The sequence below is a fragment of the Erpetoichthys calabaricus genome, chromosome 4 (genome assembly GCF_900747795.2).
Source record: "Erpetoichthys calabaricus chromosome 4, fErpCal1.3, whole genome shotgun sequence".
NCBI lineage: Eukaryota > Metazoa > Chordata > Cladistia > Polypteriformes > Polypteridae > Erpetoichthys > Erpetoichthys calabaricus.
In genome coordinates, this window is record NC_041397.2 from 43,393,184 (window position 1) to 43,413,444 (window position 20,261).

General features: G+C 38.4%; 1 protein-coding gene across 2 annotated transcripts in view; it reads left to right on the plus strand.

Moving 5' to 3' along the window:
- The window catches only part of arrb1 (arrestin, beta 1), a 272,791-nt gene that overhangs the window by 244,094 nt on the left and 8,436 nt on the right, over positions 1 to 20,261 (plus strand). For both annotated transcript variants that reach the window (XM_051926544.1, XM_051926545.1), the window contains exons 10-14: positions 5,103 to 5,187; positions 6,351 to 6,423; positions 7,202 to 7,339; positions 8,132 to 8,215; positions 14,065 to 14,088. In XM_051926544.1, coding sequence (XP_051782504.1) covers positions 5,103 to 5,187; positions 6,351 to 6,423; positions 7,202 to 7,339; positions 8,132 to 8,215; positions 14,065 to 14,088 — 404 coding nt within the window. The remainder of the gene's footprint in view (positions 1 to 5,102; positions 5,188 to 6,350; positions 6,424 to 7,201; positions 7,340 to 8,131; positions 8,216 to 14,064; positions 14,089 to 20,261) is intronic.

The following is a 20,261-nucleotide window of genomic DNA, read 5'->3' on the forward strand; positions in this document are numbered from 1 at the left end:
ATTGTAACAGTAAGCTGCTTCTACACTGTTATCAGCATATTCTTAGAGATGTATCTTTTACATTACAGAAGACAGTGATGACAAAATAGGCAAAGGTCAACAAGTCCCTTCATCATAAAGTTATTTAAGATAGCTGATTTTAGTCTTCTGTGAAAAAGTTGTTCCTCCTTTAAAGTTCAAAAGAAAATCTGATTTATTATGATACATCTAAGCAAGTAGAACACCTTCCATGCCTTTTGGATAAGAATTGCTTTAGTTTAGTGGCATAGGTTAGGTACAAACAATTATCCCAATATACCTGCAACACTGATGAATGTATGGCAGACTCCAATAACCACATTTAGAGCTCCAAAAGCTAATGGTAATGGGTAAATACTCCTAGATACCTTGTTGACTGCCTGCAGGGTTTTGTTTTTCTTGACCATTTCAACATGAACCTTAAGGCAATTTAATTGTGTTTGTACTTGGATACTGAAGGATTTATAATGGGCTTCAATATTACCACCTGGCTCAAAAATGATTGATTGTTTTAGGTCAAAATTGTTTTCCAATTCCTTCCAATTTATTTTTTTAGATCTCCCATTCTTTGTTTTCACAAAATTTCTTCCAAAAATGGTAGAACTAACACAAACGTATCTTCTGTACTGTGGTTATCCCATCTTGAAGTGATGACAGAAAAGCCATTTTTATATGATAATTGGGTATTATTAGCTATGGCTGAAAGTTCATTGTGGAATGAACTGTAAAAATATATGAAATTGAAAGATTTTAAACTTTTAATGAAGAGGGTTGTGTGCAATTTCCTTGTCAGAGGTTAGATTGAAAAACAGAAAGTTTCTAGGGTGAAGGGGTGTGGAAATGTACATAGAGTAAATTTTGTTTGTTATAAAAATCACCTATAGTTTTAACAAAAATGTCCCTTTTTCATGAACAACACTTTTAAAAAGATCTTAAATTGGCATGAACCCCCACAATCTGGCAACTATGTAGTCTTCCCATGGGTTGTGCCAACCACTAAGCCTCTTAGCAGTGAATTTACAGGCCTCCTTGCAGACAGCTCCCTTGCTATGACCTAATGCGGATCAACTGGCCTTGTACAGTAGTTCCAGATGTGAAGACACTGAAGTTATTTTGAAATTTTCAAAATGCATGCTATATCATATAAACAGTTATTTAATATTTCATATATACCGTATATTCATTAACATTAAAACATCTGCTTGTGAACTACGCTTTCATAAGCAGATTGAGGAAAGAAAAAAAATATATATGTATATATAAATATATATATATATATATACATTTTTAGTGCATTCAGTCTCACCACAAAATGCAACTTAAGTGATTGATAATGTACCCTGCCATGACATATTTGACAAAACACTTTCACTGTATAAATAATATCTATTAATACTTATTAAAATGTTCAGAAAGGCAAGAAGATATATATCGAATAAGTTTGGAAAATTAACATTATAAAATATACCCGGTAACTGGAGACTATGCCATCTTATAACGGCAATGAACAGTCAGTAGCATAACACAAAATAATCATTAAGAAAAACAGTAATATAATGGAGAAGATTCCTCATTATTTTGATCTAACTTGGTGAACAAATCCACTGCAGCTCTGAGCAATATCAAATCTGAAAGATGTCCCTGTTGCACAAATACAAACACACCCACACTCTAATCTTCAAAGAGATGCAGACTTCCCAATGGCAGCTTTACTCATAATGAGTCATATCGATCAATTCTATGTTAAATAGAACATGTTACTTTATGTTTAGTGATAGAGGTGGATCTGATATTGTTAGGTTTCTGTTGTTCCTTGAACCACATCAAGGTTATCATTCTAGGTCATTTAACTTGACTCAATCAAATTTAAAAATAATATACTGCTCAAAAAAAATTAAAGGAACACTTTTTAATAAGAGTATACCATCAAGTCATTTAAACTTCTGGGCTATTGATCTTGTCACTTAAGTAGTAGAAGAGGTTGTTAAACAGTTTCAGCTGCTTTGGTGTTAATGAAATTAACAACAGGTGCACTAGAGGGGCAACAATGAGACGACCCCCAAAACAGGAATGATTTAACGGGTGGAGGCCACTGACATTTTTCCCTCCTCATCTTTTCTGACTGTTTTTTCACTAGTTTTGCATTTGGCTATGGTCAGTGTCACTACTGGTAGCATGAGGTGATACCTGGACCCTACAGAGGTGGCACAGGTAGTCCAACTGCTTGAGGATCGCACATCAATACGTGCCATTGTCAGAAGGTTTGCTGTGTCTCCCAGCATAGTCTCAAGGGCATGGAGGAGATTCCACAAGACAGGCAGTAACTCTAGGAGAGCTGGAAAGGGCCATAGAAGGTCCTTAACCCATCAGCAGGACTGGTATCTGCTCCTTTGGGCAAGGACGAACAGGATGAGCACTACCAGAGCCCTACAAATTGACCTCCAGCAGGCAGGCCACTGATGTGACTGTCTCTGACCAAACAATCAGAAACAGACTTCATGGAGGTGGTCTGAGAGCCTGACGTCCTCTAGTGGGCCCTGTGCTCACTGCCTGGTGCCATGGAGCTCAATTGCCATTTGCCATAGAATACCAGAATTAGCAGATCCACCACTGGCGTCCTGTGCTTTTCACAGATGAGAGCATTTTCACCCTGCCTGTAACATTGTTTAGCATGACTGGTTTGGTGGTGGGTCAGTGATGGTCTGGGGAGGCATATCCATAGTGATCTATATCACTATAGATATCCAGCATGATTTTTTTCCCATTGAGATCTGATGTGTTTTCAAAGTGTTCCTTTAATTTTTTTGTGTAGTTTATCTTGAAACAGGGACTGCATGAAATGTTCCAAAAAATTCCATGGCAATTAAAGTTGGGGTCCCATTGGTTGAACGCTGAAATCTTACTCTTGTATTATGGAACATGCAATTTATTGTATATGCAGAATGGTATCTGTTATATGCATATTAAGTAGACAAATCAAATTTTACAGTCTGCAAAAAAAAAAAAGAAAAATCATGCCAGCATAATGCAGGAATGTTACATTTAGTGAAATAAACATGCTTAGATGCTGTTTTGTCTTGGTAGAGTAATATGTTGGTCTACTTTCCCTTTTTGTATTATTAATATGTAACCTTTGTCAGAATGCCTTATCTCACAGACTTACCACTATTTATAAGGTATTATAGTATATAACTTATCCCCACCTTCCCTTCTATATCTATAGGCAATTAGGTGTAGTAAAAAGACAAGCAGGAGTTAAGTTACACATAACACAATGTATTATTGATAATATTCATAAATAATAATATGCAAAGTACATTTGAATATTGGCGACCATACAACCTGATTAAATGGTGATGTGTAGTTTCAGGCGGCACCCAGACTTGTGGTTACTTAAAAATGTCTCTAGTTAAAGCATCATTGGTGCTCAGCTTTCTTCAGAACAGGCCATATGCCTGTTCCAATATGGCTGCTAAACTGTGGTCTCCATTGTGTTGTCCTTTCAGTTCATGGTGTGATGGTCTTCATCAGTTGTTGGTTAGTAAGAGAGAGATACTTCTTCATCATATGTTGGTTGGTAAGAAAGAGAGAATGTGGTTGTGCAAGCAGATTTATAGATTATCTGTCCAACCCCTAGAGCCAATAGGGCATCATAGTACTTAAAGGCCTCTGAGACAAGCCAATTCCAAACAAGCATACCTCAGACCAATGGGGAAATAGAACATCTTAATACCTGCCATCCCCTAAAACCATTTGTTGAGCTAAAGTTTCCTTGCAGGGGTTGAAAGACTTTAGCAGAAAAACACTCCCCAAACTGGTTTAAAGCACACCCCCCAAATCCTGTCGTAAAATTCAAAAAGACTCAGTCGTAAAAGGGGGGCAAACACGAATTCCTCTCACCAAAGTAACACTAAATTACATTGCTTTTCCTAAATTACAAATAAAGACATACAAAATGTTTATCAAGTTATATGCAAAATCTCACATCACAACAAATGCTTACTTTTAACAGACCACTGCACTACCCCCTCTAATCATTTTCCTCAGAATGCTAAATCCCTTTAAAGTGCACTTCCATTGACTGCTGGTAACTGAAGTAAAACTGCCATAGGTTCATGCCAGTAACCCATGTATCTCTCGTGAACAACAACAGCAACACTTCACTCTAAGAGCTTAATAAGGCCAATGATTTTGGCTTCCTATTTTTATGATATACATGAGAGAGAAAGCTACACTTTTTATTCACACATAGATTAACTTAAGATGCCCCAAATATAAGCAGAGTAAATTGAGTGTTGGCAAAATAATACAGCTTGATTAATAAATCACTTATCTTGCGTGATTAGCAACCAGGTGACACTCAGTCTTAGTATGCTGATTAATCTCTGGTCTGACGCGGTCTGCCATGTCCCTTGGATGGAATGGCAGAGACAATAGCATTGATATCCACCCCTACTCTCAGATAGACGCCTTTCAGTCCTGCTTGGAAAGAGCTCTCTTCACTCTGCTGCAGTATGTTCTTGCAGATTCCTTAATGGGAACTGAGTAATTTATAAAATGTTAAAATGTTTTAAAAATTGTGTTTAAGGACTCTCCAGAATTTTTATTTTCAGGCTTTCAAGGGTTCACTGGGGTTTATTAGAAAGTCTGAGATCCCCAGAACCCTCTGTATTTCTTCATTCATTTTGAGGTATTTTGAGGTTAACCTTTGGGCTACATTAGGTGAAATAATTTTCATAATCAATTTGCACATTTTTATGTAATTATTAGAACTAGATTCTGTATTTTTAGATAAACATGAGGTCTCCCCTTGCTGTACATTTAATCTAATAAATATAATTTAAAGAAGAAACCTGTTTAATGGATTTTATTTCAAGAAACTATATGTTGTGCTTATATACTATCTATTTTAACATTGTTTTTTTCTGAAATGTGTCAAGTAATTTTACTTCTGTTAGTGTTATTATTAATCTGTTGCTTGTGTCTGTAATATTGAAATACAAAATTAAATAATTCTTGATTCAAGTGTTTGTAAGGTAACTAAAACATTTGTGAATGTTTGTAATGTCTGGTATCACTTACAGATTTATTACCATGGAGAGCCAATAAATGTTAATGTCCATGTGACAAATAACACAAACAAGACCGTGAAGAAGATGAAGATATCAGGTAATTATTTTGATACTATTTCCTGATTTGTGCTTAAATTTTTGTTAGTTTTTGAATTTAGTCAATTTGATTTGAAAAAGATATGTGATTGGGCGGCATGGTGGCACAGTGGTAGTGCTGCTGCCTTGCAGTAAGGAGACCTGGTTTCACTTCAAAGGTCCTCCCTGCGTGGAGCTTGCATGTTCTCCCCGTGTCTGCGTGGGTTTCCTCTGGGTGCTCCGGTTTCCTCCCACAGTCTAAAGACATGCAGGTTAGGTGGATTGGCGATTCCATATTGGCCCTAGTGTGTGCTTGGTGTATGTGTGTGTCCTGCGGTGGGTGGGCGCCCTGCCTGGGATTGGTTCCTGCCTTGCACCATGTTTTGGCTGAATTGGCTCCAGCAGACCCCTGTGACCCTGTGTATGGATTCAGCAGGTTGGAAAATGGATGGATGGATGGAAGATATGTGATAGCCATATTGATCCAGCCATAGCTGAAGGAAAACACCCATCTGATAACTTTTAATCAATATATAAAACAAATAAAAGGAGAATTTGTATTTTACTGTTGTTTCACATTTCATTTTTTTCACTATAAAAAATGTACATTTTAATCAATGTGCCACTGGATATTTAACACTGTCTAAAAATACATTTGCTGAGTCCTAACACTCCTAGTAATAAACTACCTAACTACAGTATATACTGTATGTACTTCCATTTTTTACATATTAAATCAAACATGGCCCAACAGATAAGGCTGTTCTTCTCTGGTAGGATATTTAAAGACTTTGTGATGGATTGGGGCCTCACAGCCCTTTATGACCTGAGTTCAGTTTCTGGCATCTGTGTTTTTTCTTACTGTCTGTTCCTCTCTTATCTTGTCTTACATTTTTTCTTGGTGCTGCTTTTTCCTGCCACATTGCAAATATATTTGTATTAGAGTGCTTTCACATTTGGTCTCCTTGAGAGAGTGTAGGTGTGTGGTCTACAATGTCTTGTGTTAGGCTGGAAGTGCACCCAATGATGTTGTTGCCTGTGACTCTATGTTGAAATTAACAGTCTTATCAGATAAAGTCATAGATAAAATATACAACACCAGTCCAAAATGACTGTGTATGAAAAATGAGAATGCTTAACAAATGACTTATTAATTAAAAGGAGAATGTTGGTGTCTTTTTACAGTCCGTCAGTATGCGGATATCTGCCTGTTTAACACGGCACAATACAAGTGTCCAGTGGCTGTAGAAGAGTCAGAGTAAGTTACCCAATGTTTAATTTTCAATTTTTTGGTTATGTACTTAACAACAGTCAATCAGAAAATTTAAAGTTCTCTTATTTTTAAACATCATCTATCCTTCACGTTTACTATGTATGCAGCAGAAAGTATAAGATAATATTGATATTAATTTTTGATCTGCTGGTGTTTAATACTGTAAGTATGTTGCTAAAAGATGCCACTACACACATGCAGCAGTTGCCAATAAAGAGACAAAAAGAAAGGAAAACTAAGAAACTCACATAGAAATACACAAGGTTCAAGTGGACACAAATACAATGAAGTACAAGTGTTCTGGACTGATGGGCCAAATTTGAAATTTTTGGCACTTTGTCCATAAGTGAGGTGGAGAGCGCTATATGGATATGTGTCTGCAGCCAAAGGTGAAGCATTGTGGAGGCTTACTGCAGACATTTGACTGCATTTCTGCAAATGGAGGAGGTGCAGAAGTCTTCATTGATGACTGAGACCTTCAAGGATCATTTTAGATTTAAAATGCAGTCCCTGCCTATATACACAAATGGACAGTCTCCTCAAGTTCCAGTGGGTTTATATGGTTAGTCCAGTTTCATTCCTTATCCAATACATGTGTATACTTAAATTGACTACTCAAGAATGGCTTAGTATGATTAAACATGCCCTTTGATAAACCCATGCCATGTCAGAACAATCCAGGCATAGACAACTAAAGCATTACCTAATTTTATGGATGTTTTAGAAAGTTTAATCAGATAATATGTTGGATATTTTTCTTCAGTGATGTAGTGGCTCCAAGTGCTACTTTCTGCAAGGTGTATACGCTCACTCCATTCCTTGCTAATAACCGTGAGAAAAGAGGATTGGCCCTTGATGGGAAACTTAAACATGAAGATACAAACCTTGCTTCCAGTACTTTGTAAGTATGTTAAATAATCATTGCTTTTCATATAAGCAGTATATAGATTAATGTATGTAGTATTATTTTGCAAAATAAAAAGATGGAAACCTCATGAAGGGTTAGAGTGCAATGTGCCACCCTGTTTAATGATAGATTATTTATGGAGTACACGTTAATTAAAAGAACAAACTGTTGTGACACTGTGGCATCTGGCTCTTGTGGTAGTCAAATAAAAGCTTCTTCATCAGGTGGTGTACCTTATTTTGTAGAAGGACTAAAAGACTTGGGCATGGAGAAGGGGCTTTTTGATCTCTGCAATTCTCAGACTGGTGGAGGTCTTCTTGACTGGGGTGCTGGGGTAGTCAGGGAGAACAGAACAGTGAGCATGGGGTATAAGTCTCATATCCTTACTCTGGACAGCTTTCATAATGACCATGCTTGTGAATGTACAGGGTTGAATTAGCACCATGGGCTACATTGTTTAATAAGGATGAATGTTCGCTTTACTTTTTAGTTTTTAATTAGTTTTTCTCTGTAAATATGTACTTTAGTAGGTAAAAATGTGAAGAACCTCCATAGGTTTTTTGTCATTAAAATATATGGTATATGAAGTTATAAATACTCTTGTGAGTTTAAGTTTAGCATTCATTACATTCCTTTTGATCTTTCCACAGTGCTAATTCTTGGTTTGAAATAAAAAACCATGATGGTAGAAATTGATGAAAATGATTGTTAACTGACATTTTGTTAGGGTGTCCTCTGTCATGTATAAAAATCCAGCATATTAATTACCCATTTTTTAATTTCTAGGTTACGAGATGGTGCCAACAAAGAGATTCTAGGCATCATTGTTTCATATAAAGTAAAGGTTAAGCTTGTTGTATCTCGAGGAGGGTAAGCTATTCATTATTACATTTTTTTTTAAATGTTTTATTCCTTTATTATTAGCATATAGTTTAATTTGCTTAAGGTCAGATTGTGACCTGGGGCATCATGCATAACGCCATGCGTAGAATTCACACTAAAACATAGCGTACGGACAAAAGCAGAAATGTGTGTACGCACAAAAAAATCCAGATGCATAAATCTGTACGTATGGCAACTTCTACGTTCTTACGCTCCATAAATCCCGGTCAGCATGAAAAGTAACGCTCATGAACGTGCCTTCCACTACATCCCAACTCCTCCCAGAATTACGTCTCTTTGAATATGCAAATAAATAATAAATTGCCCCTAATGTTTTGTGTTCTGTGAAAACACAATGCCAAAAGCAAAGGGGAAAAAGAAGAATTTCAGCGAATACTAAGTAGAGACAAGAAAAAACTTATTATTTCTTGGTTTCAGCAGTGATATAAACAACAAAAAGAAATTGATCGAGTAACAGAGTGGCGGAGAAACTCAAAAGTTCAGAAAGTTGCACAGTGCCCGAATAAATAAGAAGTGGTTAGATATCAAAGTCACCGTGAAAAGGCAAGTCTTAGCTCACCGTCTGAGTGTCATATGGAAGCATATTAGGGTACAGAGAAAAGAAAAAAAAGCTGGGACACAGTGTGAAAAAAAGGTCAAAATTTCTACTTTAATCACGTAGTTTATTTTGTCATTAAAGTATAATGTCATAAACCATGTTAAAATCGTTTAATAGTTTCTCAAATCCCATAGTAACTAAAGTAGCACATTAAATGCTTCGTATTCTGTGTGTTCTTCTATGTACTCTTATGTGTGTGAATCACTACGTGCTTCTCTTACACCGACAGGACACAGAATATATTACATTCAAGATACAGTATTACAGCTTTCTCAACAATTTAATTACTAAGATGTATACTTGATACCATTTTCATGATGATAGAAATTAAAGCATGTATAAAACATTGAGGCACGTTGGCGCAGTGGTAGCGACGAGCTGGCGCACCTTCCAGAGATTGTTCCTGCCTCCCGCTAAATGCTTGCTGCGTTGTGAGTCGATTCCTGTCCTTCCTTTTCTTTCTCCAAATAAAAAATTGCCACACAGTCAGCTCTTTAATAAATGTCAAGCCATTTGTAAGCTTAGAATGCCGATTCTTACACACTTTTAAGGAACATTAAAATATCTTTGTAGTACATGTTTAATTATTCCATTAATCTATCCATCCAGGGTCGCACCAGTCCCAGCAAGCATACAGCGCGAGGCAGGAACAATCCCTGAACGGGGCACCAGCTCATTGCTACCGCTGCAGGACCGATTCTTCGCACATTTAATCATTAACAATATATATTATTTAAATGAAGCAAAAAATGTATCTGTATAATGTAATATATATACTTTACTGCATTTCATCTTAAAAATGATAACAAGAGCTCCAACAAGTTACTGCCTAGCAATCTAAATCAACTTAGAAGCCAGTCGCCATCATCTGTAAATACTCACTTTCTTCTATTGAATTGAACTGAATTCCTTTATGGTTATTGTATGGTACAGTGAGAATCAATATGCAATCCTCCATAAACTTACTTTCCTATAAAATGGTAAAATAACAACAACAATAATAATAATAGGATAAAAAACAGTGAAAAATATACAATATGAAAGCATAAGTGGCTCAGGTTGTGCAATATTACAACTGTAATGCAAGTTTACAGTGAGGCAATTGTACTTATAAGTTCAAACAGTTCTACCGGGAGCACTTGATGGACTGATTGAGTGTGTTTATAGCTCTTGGGATGAAACTGTTTTTGAACTGAGAGGTCCGTACAGGAAAGGCTCTGAAGAGTTTGCCAAATGGGAGAAGTTCAAAAAGTGTGAAACTGTGAAAATGGCTGAGGCAACATGTGCTAGAAGCTGCATTCTGATATTTCTTCCCACTCTTGACACAATCTGCCATAGAGCTTTCTGATATGCTGCTGTAGAGCTGTGATTCCACACTCAGATACAGTGGGTTTAAATACTCAGAGTGGTGCACTGATAGTAACAATGGAATAGCTTGGCCATTCTGTGCACCATTATATGGTTACAGGTTAATTACAATCAGATGCCTTGAACTAAAAAATGATATGCAGTTATTTTCATGGTATTTGATAAAGCTGCGTCAGGGATGTGAATTTATAAAATAAAGGGAAACCACACAGGAATAGAAGCATTGCTTTGATGCTGGGTGCTGCCAGTTTGCAAAACCAAGTGGAGAACTTGCATACACAAGAGGTTGACCTGGCATGAAAATGTGTGTGACTTTACACCAAGTTTAGTTTTTATGCATCCCAATGTGTGCATGGAAATGGGTGTACGCAACATTTTTGTGCATACATACTGTTTATACAGGAGGCCCCTGGAGATTAAGCCAGCAACTTTGAGATTTTAAAGTCAGTGCCATAGAAATTACACCACATTAATTTGTCCCAGATGATGCTGACTGATGATTATAAATTGACCCAGTGTAAGTTTATGAATATCTCCAGTGATGAATTGACCTGCCATCTCAGCATTCCTATCTAATACTCTGATTCTTTGACAATCTCTGGTTTATGAATAGTTGTGTTCAGAAAATGAATGGAAGGATAAATGCAATTTTCATTTGCTTGTATAAACAACTGCAAAACTTATTACTATAGATTAGGGAATGGGAAGATATTCTTAAGAGCTGCTGCTGACAATACTTGTTTAATGAAAAGCAGTTTTATATATGTAGGCTTTAAATCTGTAACACTCCATGAACACAAGTTTTATGCATATAACGTAAACAGTCTATCATCATAAAGTACAAGCTTTTATGTGGGATAGAAATTTCAATAAAATGAGCAATGTCACTACAAGACAATGTAGAGAAAAGCCAAGCAAAATGACACCTTTTATTGGCTAACTAAAAAGATTACAATATGCAAGCGTTCGAGGCAACTCAGGCCTGAAGAAGGGGCCTGAGTTGCCTCGAAAGCTTGCATATTGTAATCTTTTTAGTTAGCCAATAAAAGGTGTCATTTTGCTTGGCTTTTCTCTACATTCATAATGGCTAACACGGTACAACACCCTAGTACTACAAGACAATGTAAAGAGATATTTCTAATTTATAAAATTCATTAGAATGGTTTCATTTTTATTCTTCATCTTTCATATTAATTTATATGACTACATAACCACTTTCTGATTTCTGTTGTTATTTTGGAGAGTGGCTCATTCACAACGTTCCCTAATACTGCTGAGTGTTGAAACCAGTGGCATCTCTTCATTAAGTGCAAGTGGGGCACTGCCCCCATCTCCCAGCTCATGGAGCTATTCTGAACACTTGCCTCAGGAATTTAACTGGCTGCTAAATTGCTTATAGCAAACTTAGTCATCATTATCAGATTTTTCCAATTTTCCATAATATGCTCAATTCAATTTTTTATTTACAAGGGTAATTGTTTTTGAGGTATGTAATATTCTTTATGTCTTGTGCCACTGGCCTGTTTTTGAGTTGTTTGGGTAGGTCCTTTCACGGTGGTGTATTCTCAGCATACTTTTGCTCAGATGTGCACATGAACTTTTCAGTTTGTGCATCTCACTATTTATGAGAAATCACATTGATATACAATATAGCACTTTGCCCACTGATCAGAAATCGGAAATCTATACATATTAATTTGCTTTCCTGACTCAATGTTGAGGATTTAACTTTGATGCTGTGATGTCTTTTTAATACTGCCCTTTAGTTGTACTGTATGACAAAATAATATTTTTATAGCATTATTCAGCTGCTATTTTATTACCATTGCTGCCGGTAGCCTAACACATTATGAAATGTAGCATCATCCCTTCACTCCTAATGCAAGATTTATTGGAGGCCATCTTCTTAAAAGGTAGCCCTGCAACACAGCTGATGCTTCCACATTACTTCCACATTGATCTTTTGTAAGCAATGTCCATTGTCTAATATTTAATTTCAATGGTTCTTCTTCTTTAGAGTAAATTCAGCTTCATTCACATTATCTAACTGCTGGCCAAACTTGAAAAAATGCCATTTAGCCTGCTCTATCCCACTCCTAGACCACATTCCTATTTTCCAGATAAAAGACACTTGAATCAAGCACATAGTATAAACAGATTCTTGCAGAATCTGCAAAGGGGAAAAACTAACATCATATAGGTATTTGAAAATCTATTTATGAGTGTTTATTTTTTTTCACAATACAATTAAAGTAGGCCTACTCACATCATTGACAGACAGATAGATAGATAGATAGATAGATAGATAGATAGATAGATAGATAGATAGATAGATAGATAGATAGATAGATAGATAGATAGATAGATAGATAGATAGATAGATAGATAGATAGATAGATAGATAGAGTGACCAGATGTTCTCTTTTTGCCAGGCATGCATTCTTTTTGAGACCTAAATATTAGCATGGTCAGCATTTAGAAAATCCCTAAAAATTTCAGATTTTGTTTGGATTGTTAGTCAGATTATGGAAACAGAAAACAGACATACATATTTCATCTGTTCCATGTACAACATGTATGTGTTTTGAACATTCACGCAACATAACTTTGAACTGTGTATGTAGTGGGATGTTTGTTTAAAGAGAAGGACACCTAACAGTTTGACTCAGTTGACAGCCAGGAGGACTAAGTGGAAATACATTACTATCGAACACCAGCTTATAAGTATGAAAAGGTGCTAAACTTATAACATACCTTTACAGAATAGTTGAAAAACACCCTGTTTTTTGATCTGCATGCAAACAGTGGACAGACAAATATATGGAGCTGACATATGCATCTTAAAGCTCCTGTTCTTCCTGCAATGCACAAAACTGCTGTTCAGAGTGAGTGCTTGTAAAAGTGACAATATATTTTGTGAGCTTCATTATATTTTAAAATGCTTCATTTTTTTAAGATCTTAAGACTTATTTTGTTCTGAGAAAAAATCAACAAGATCTTAATGTTAGAATAGTGTTATACATATTTTTTATCCTTTTTTACAATGCAAGAAAAATAGCAACCATGAAATTGTTCAAAAAGCTTACTAAGATCATTTAATTGAATGATTTTTTAGAGAAATTAATGATTCATTCTACATTAAAGCATGTGCCAAATTATTTTTTGGGTGAAAGAAAATATATATAAAGTCAATTTATGATCAGTTCATTGCAACTGTCAGAAAATATATTTCAGGGGATGTTCAAACCCAAAACCACCTTTTCCTCCAGCTACTCTTATGTTCACAATCATCTTACCTGCCCTTACGAAGTGTTATGCATATGCACCACAATGCGTGTGATAATTAATGTGAAAAGTCAGTTTACAAGAAACAATATAGTATGCACCTGCAACACAGGTTGACACACTATCTTTTCTTCTTTTTGATTGCATGTGCTTAGGGTTTCTTATTGATATCTCAAAAATGTTTGTGTTACATTAAATGTCAACTTTAAATGCATCCACTGTGGTTAAAAATGTGTGACTGTGTATGTTTACCCTGTGACAGACTGATTTTTTTCTCCTTGACTTTTAGTAAGTTGCTGTCAGGGTAGAATCTATCTCCTAAATCTTAAATAAAATATATTGTTATTATTATTAACCTTCCAGCATTCCAAAAGTAGCCAGTGTTTGTTTAGTTCAGAATTCAATTAAAAAGTAGAACACGTAGACAATACATCTTAATAATGTGAGATTTTCAATGCTTATGTAAAAACCTGGACCGAAAAACATGATGTATTGATTTTAAAAACATCTGAAATTGACTATGCCTTGTTAAAAAAATCCGTTGACAGCTTTTTATTTATTTCAGCCTCTTGGGAGATCTCGCCTCAAGGTAATTAAAACTCTCTAAGCTACTGTATATATAATGTATTTCAAATTTCAAATTGCACTCCTATATTACAATAATTATAGTAGTATTTTATTTATAAAATCTGACATATCCATTGTTTGTGTAGAGTGATTATAGGATTTCAGTTTTAATTACTATATTTTGATGTTTGTTTTCATTTTCCATAAAGACTTCTGTCATATGTTTACTTATCTAAGGAACAGACCTCTTTGGAATATTCAGTTTAATTAACCACTTAAGATATAACAGTTAATGAAATTTTTGTGTGAAGTTTCACTATTCATTTCAGGTACTCCAAAATATTTGATAATTACTTCTACTGACATGTAATTTTATAAATCAAAAAAAAATTAATGAATTCCAGTATTATACTTATTGATATTGTGATGTCCTGTTGAATAAACAAACCCAGAAGCCGCTTGTCCGGGGGAGTCTTCCACTTGAGGCTGTCTTCCTTTCATTCCAGCAGCAACTACCACTTCCAACCACCACCTCCCCTTTTCTAAACGCCCCGTTAATTAACCCAGATCCCTGTCACTCAACTCTCTCTAGGGAGCTGCCCCAAGCCCTTACAAAAAGCGTTCCCCCAAGACTCCACCCCAACACTGCTTCGACTCCCTACAGCCCATGCAATGGCAAGACACGTCACACTACACCCTCCTCGTCCCCAAGGAAGCACATAATCATGCAGATGTCTTGGCAGCTGTCTTCGCCGGCGTGGGCATCTGTTAGTGGAGTCGGGCCGGGCAAGTGGTGTAACATCTGAGTCAGGATTTGTGAAAGGTGTTGTGGAAGTCATGGGTGCAGGTTGTGAAGGAGCACAACCCCGGTATCTGGCCAGACGGTCCTGATGCAAAAACACTCTCCTGCCTGGAGGTGGTAACTGGACACAACCTCCCCCACCCGTTCCAACACTTGACAGGGTCCCACCCAAGGACTGTCCAGCTTTGGAGAGCGTCCCTTCTGTCTTTTTGGCCCATACACCCAAACTTGATCCCCTGCTTGAAAAGGCTGCCCCTGAACCCAAATGTAATAGTGGCGCTTCTGTTTCTCTGCTGCTACTCTTATCCGGCCCCTTGCAAAGTTATGTGCCACCTCCAATCAATACCGCAACTTGTGAACATAGTCAGGGCCTGGAGGTTCAGATGGGGCGTCAAGGGGAACACCATATACAAGTGCATACGGTATTCGCAGCTCTTGTCCCAGCATTAATAAGGTAGGGGTGCAACCAGAGGATTCCTGAACAGCAGATCAGCAGGCCATCAGAACCAGAGCCAGCTGCTGGTCCCAGTCCTTTTGATCTTTAGAGGTGGTAAAAGCCAGCTGTGTGGTTAGAGTCTTGATAAACCGCTCGGCTAGCCCATCACTCTGGGGGTTTTCTGGATGCCAAGCCTCTCACATACTTTTTGAAAGACCTGGCTTTCAAAGTTTCTCCCTTAGTCTGAATGCAGTTCTATAGGTATCTCAAACCGACTAAAGAATCCTGAAAGTACAGCTTCAGCAACAGTCTCAGCTTCTTGATTAGGCAGTGCATAGGCCTCGGGCCACTTGGTAAAATAGTCCATTGTGACTAAAACAAACTGATTCAACATCTCTGAGTAGGGAAATGGCCCAAGAGTGTCAATTGCCACCCGTTCCTGATACTGTTGTAGTGGGGCAGTAGACCTTCCTTGGAGTCCTTTCCTGGCTATGCATAAATCATACCTGTGGCAGTAGTCTTCTACATCGCGCCTGCATTGTCCTCAATAAAATGCCTGCCTTGCCCGCCTTATGCTCTTGGTGACTCCAAAATGACCAACTCCGAGCTCTCCATGCATGTTCCTCAGGTTCTTTTCATGCAACTGTTGTAGTACAACAACCTGCCACCTCCCTTCTCCAGTCAAAGGGTCCCTCCACTGTCACTTCAGTACCCCCTCTTCCATAACCAAGCTGTCCCACTGGGACCAAAGACCCTTAACTGAAGGTGAGTCAAATTCCACTACCTCCCAGCAGGGACGATGCTGTTCTTCTTTCCAGTGGAGGACCTTCTTGGCCTCGGATCACATTCCTGACTGACTCGTCACTCTTGGGCACAACCTGGCACTGAAAGAGCTTGGCACTGAACCTTATCAGGATCCTCACAGCTTTGATCTTGATGCTCCCTTCGCTCACAATAGGCACACCCCTGGTCTGCGCAGGGTTGTCGAGACAGAGCATCTGCATTTTTGTTTTGCTCTCCAGGTCGATGCTCTATTCGAAAGTGGTAAGTCTGAAGTTCCTCCAACCAACAATCAATCTGACCCTCCGTTTCTTGAAAAGACAGGGGCTGTGACAGCACAGCCCCTAAGCCCACATCACTGGTATTGGTGTCAAGGAGGAATGGCAGGTTAATATTGAGTGGAGCCAAGATCGGTGCACTGTAAAAGGGCTTCTTTCAACTTACAGAAGGCGGCTTGTTGGCCCCCCACCCCTCACCACTGGAATGCTTCATCTGGGCTCAATAAACTGTGCAAGGGTGCAGCAATAGTGGCAAATTCAGGTAGAAATCGACTATAGTAAGAGACAGTCCAAGAAATTCCAGAATCTGCCTTCGATACTGTGGCTCTGGCCACTCTTGCACAACAGTCACCTTATCTTTCTCTGTGGTGACACCTCTTTGACTCACACGGTGACCCAGAAATGACACTTCTCTCCAGAGAAGGTGGCACTTATCAGGATGAAGTTTAAGGTTGGCCATACAAAGCTTCTGCAGAACATCCTTCAAGGATTCCAGAGCCTCCTGGAATGTCTTGCCATGAACCAGTAAATCACCCAAGTAGACAAGGCCTTGAGTACCAGACATACCTGCCAATACCTTATTCATTAACTATTCAAATGTAGCTGGAGCATTGCAAAGACCCAAACGCATAACTCGGAACTGCCAGAGTCCCTTTCCTGTGGAGAATGCAGTCTTAGGTCGAGCTTCGGGTGTTAGCGGCACCTGCCAGTAGCCACAGTGAGGAAAACCAAGCTGATCCTGCTACCAGATCCAGGGACTCATCAATGCGAGGCAACGGATAGGAGTCCTTGATGGTTACAGCATTTACCCACCGGTAATCAACACAAAAACGCCACTTTCCATCCTTCTTTGGGACAAGGACCACAGGAGAGACCCAGGGAGACTCAGAGGGTTTGATAATCCCGGCCTGTCTCATCTCCTGCAGAATGTTCTCATCTGCTGTCTGCCTAGCCAGTGGCATACGGCGGGGTGCGCTGTTTGATAGGGGAAGCACTCCCAGTATTGATGTCATGCAGCACAAGATGAGTCTGGCCAGCATTATTTGCGGAGGTAGCAAAACGGTCCCTAAAGTCATGTAACAACTGCCAGAGCTGGCGCTGTTGCAGACATCCTTCATCCACTGCTTCTCAGCAATGCAAATGTCTACTTGTGCTCTATCTAACATGGGGGTCAACTCACCTGTAGCCGTCATCAACTTAGTAGAATTGGCTGTACATGGGACCGCAACATCGAACATGTCAGGATGGATAATAGATGCAGTTGACCCTGTATCTACCAGTGCCTTGCATACACGGCCACCAATCAAAACTGAAAGGTGACAGAAATCTCCCTCACCTAACCGACCAACAGGGACTGTTCTTGGGTCAGCGTCATCCCTCCTACACCGGTCCCTTGTTGTTTTCTGGCACAGTGCTTACTTGAGAATCCTCTTGTTTAGCCCTACTGGGGCAGTCACGCTGCAAGTGTCCATGTTGTCCACAGTATCAGCAGCGGGATGGGTGCATTAGGCGTGAAGGATTCATGAATTTCTGTATGGTAGTCACTGTAGCCACCGCCTCATAGTCTTGTTCTACATCTATGGCCTTAGTTTGCCTGATAGGTTCCGGTCTCCTCACCTTGGTCGACCCTGCTGATGCAAGAGGTGCTTGGCTGTAACCCTCTCTAAGTATTTGTTCTGCCTCCTGAGCTGCAGACAAAGCTTGTTCCAAGGTCTCGGGCTTAGCAAAACCGACCTGCTGTCGGAGATATGGTGGGCTCAAACCCCACAGAAATGCCTCCTTAGCCAACTTTGCCTGCACTGATTTGTCAGAATGGGGATAACCCCATTGCACTAGAGACTGTACATCTGCTGCAAATGCCCCCAGGGCCTCAGCTGTCCTGCAAACCCTCTGCTCCAGCTGTTGTCTTATTGCAGTCACAGCTTCTACATTGGAGCCAAAACGTCGCTCCAATGTAATTTCCAAAGCGTGGGTGTTTAACAGCTCATCTTCTGGCACATCCGTCAGTGCCACCAGTGCATCACCATCCAATGCTTCAGCCAGCTGCACAGCTTGGTCCTCCAAACTACAGCCATTTGCCCTGGCAATCATGCAAAAATGGGTGTTGTATGCTTCCCAAGACCCAGTTTCATCAAATCTGCCAATCTTTAACATAGTCCCACCCATCTGTTGTGTCTTTATTCCAGCACTCACATGAACCGCCTCCCTATCCGCCCTCAGCCATGTGTTTTCCTCCATGCAGCATAACAGTCCAATGTAGCCACGGCACCCTTCACGCAATCCTTCAGCCAACACGTTTATTGTCATTCCATCTACGTGTGGCAACAACTGCCCTGCCCCTGCCCAAAATAACAAAGATAATTCACCGTCGTCCTATATACCTCTTTAACTGTTCGCTCCCTTCACCACGTGATGCTGTCTTCCTTTCGCTCCAGCAACAACTACCACTTCTGACCACCACCTCCCCTTTTCTCCACATGCCATTAACTAACCCAGATCCCTGTCACTCAACTTTCTCTCTCTCTAGGGAGGTGCCCCAAGCTCTTACAAAAAGCGTTCCCCCAAGACTCCACCCCAACACTGCTTCCACTCACTACAGCCCATGCAATGGCAAGACACGTCACAATATACATATCCATTATATAAATTATTTAAAATGTATTTTACCATTTTGTGAAGGGTAAAATAAAAGTGAAATTAGATTTAACATTAATTAAATGAAAATATTTTAATCATGATCACACTGTAACACTACTGCATGAGGAAAAGAAATTGACTATAAACTAGGTAGAATTAGATTGCTTAAAAAGTGTAATGAAATTGTAATTTATGATACCTATATTATAATGTACATTAGATTTTTAATTTTTTTAGAATAACAAAATATTTTTTAATTATATCAAAGTCTTATATTTATCGTATTTGTAATCAGGCTCAAGTATATCTGCTTGATTCAGAATTTCAAAAATTACTTTATACATTACATGATAGGGTGCTTTTATTTATTATATTAAATATTTTTACATTTGAGTTTGCAGTGTACATAAAAACATGAACAAGCGCCATTCAGTGCTGTGCTCTTCGCACATGGTGTGCTCTGTCCACAATGTGCCATCTGTTGTGTTTTGATTTCTCTGTGTTGCTATATCAGACATTTGACACAGTTTGTGCAGATCTGCATCATGTTTTATAACTAAGATCAAACATAACCTTTGATGAGCAGTTATTCCCAATGAAATGTTGATGCTCTTTCATGCAGAACAAGTCAAGCAAACACAATTCTTTTCAAATACTATTTTAAATAGCTGCTGATGTACATAATAAATATATAATTAATACTACTCCCTGTTTGGACAAATATCACACTTGACTATTAGGGAAAGACAGTCTGTGACTGTGGTGATGTGAATTTCTGAGTATTTCACAGGCAGTGGGAGAAATGTCACTGCTAATAATATTTTTACAATTAAATATCGAAAGCTGTTTATATTACAGCATCCCTTCGTGACCTTTTCACTCTTGGTAGAACACAGCTGTGCAAGGTGGGATTTACACATAATAAAACAAACAAAAACAGTACATCACGGATGCCACGAATCTGTGCTAACTGCCGATGTGGACTAATTTGTAATAAGCCTGCATGCCTCTTGTTTTTTTAACAAATGTACCAATATCCACAGAAATATGTAAGTATGGTTGCAAATTTCCTAATTATTTTTGCAAAAAATAGTTTCTACGTCATTTGTTTTTTTTAATGCCCATTTGATTGAAATATGTTGTTTTCCTTTTCAACAAAATACTTACAAATACTGAAGCAGTTTTCTGCCTAGTAGAAGTGCAGTGCTACATGAGCAAAACTGTAGAGAAAAGTTGTGTTTATTTAATTCACATTTTTGCAG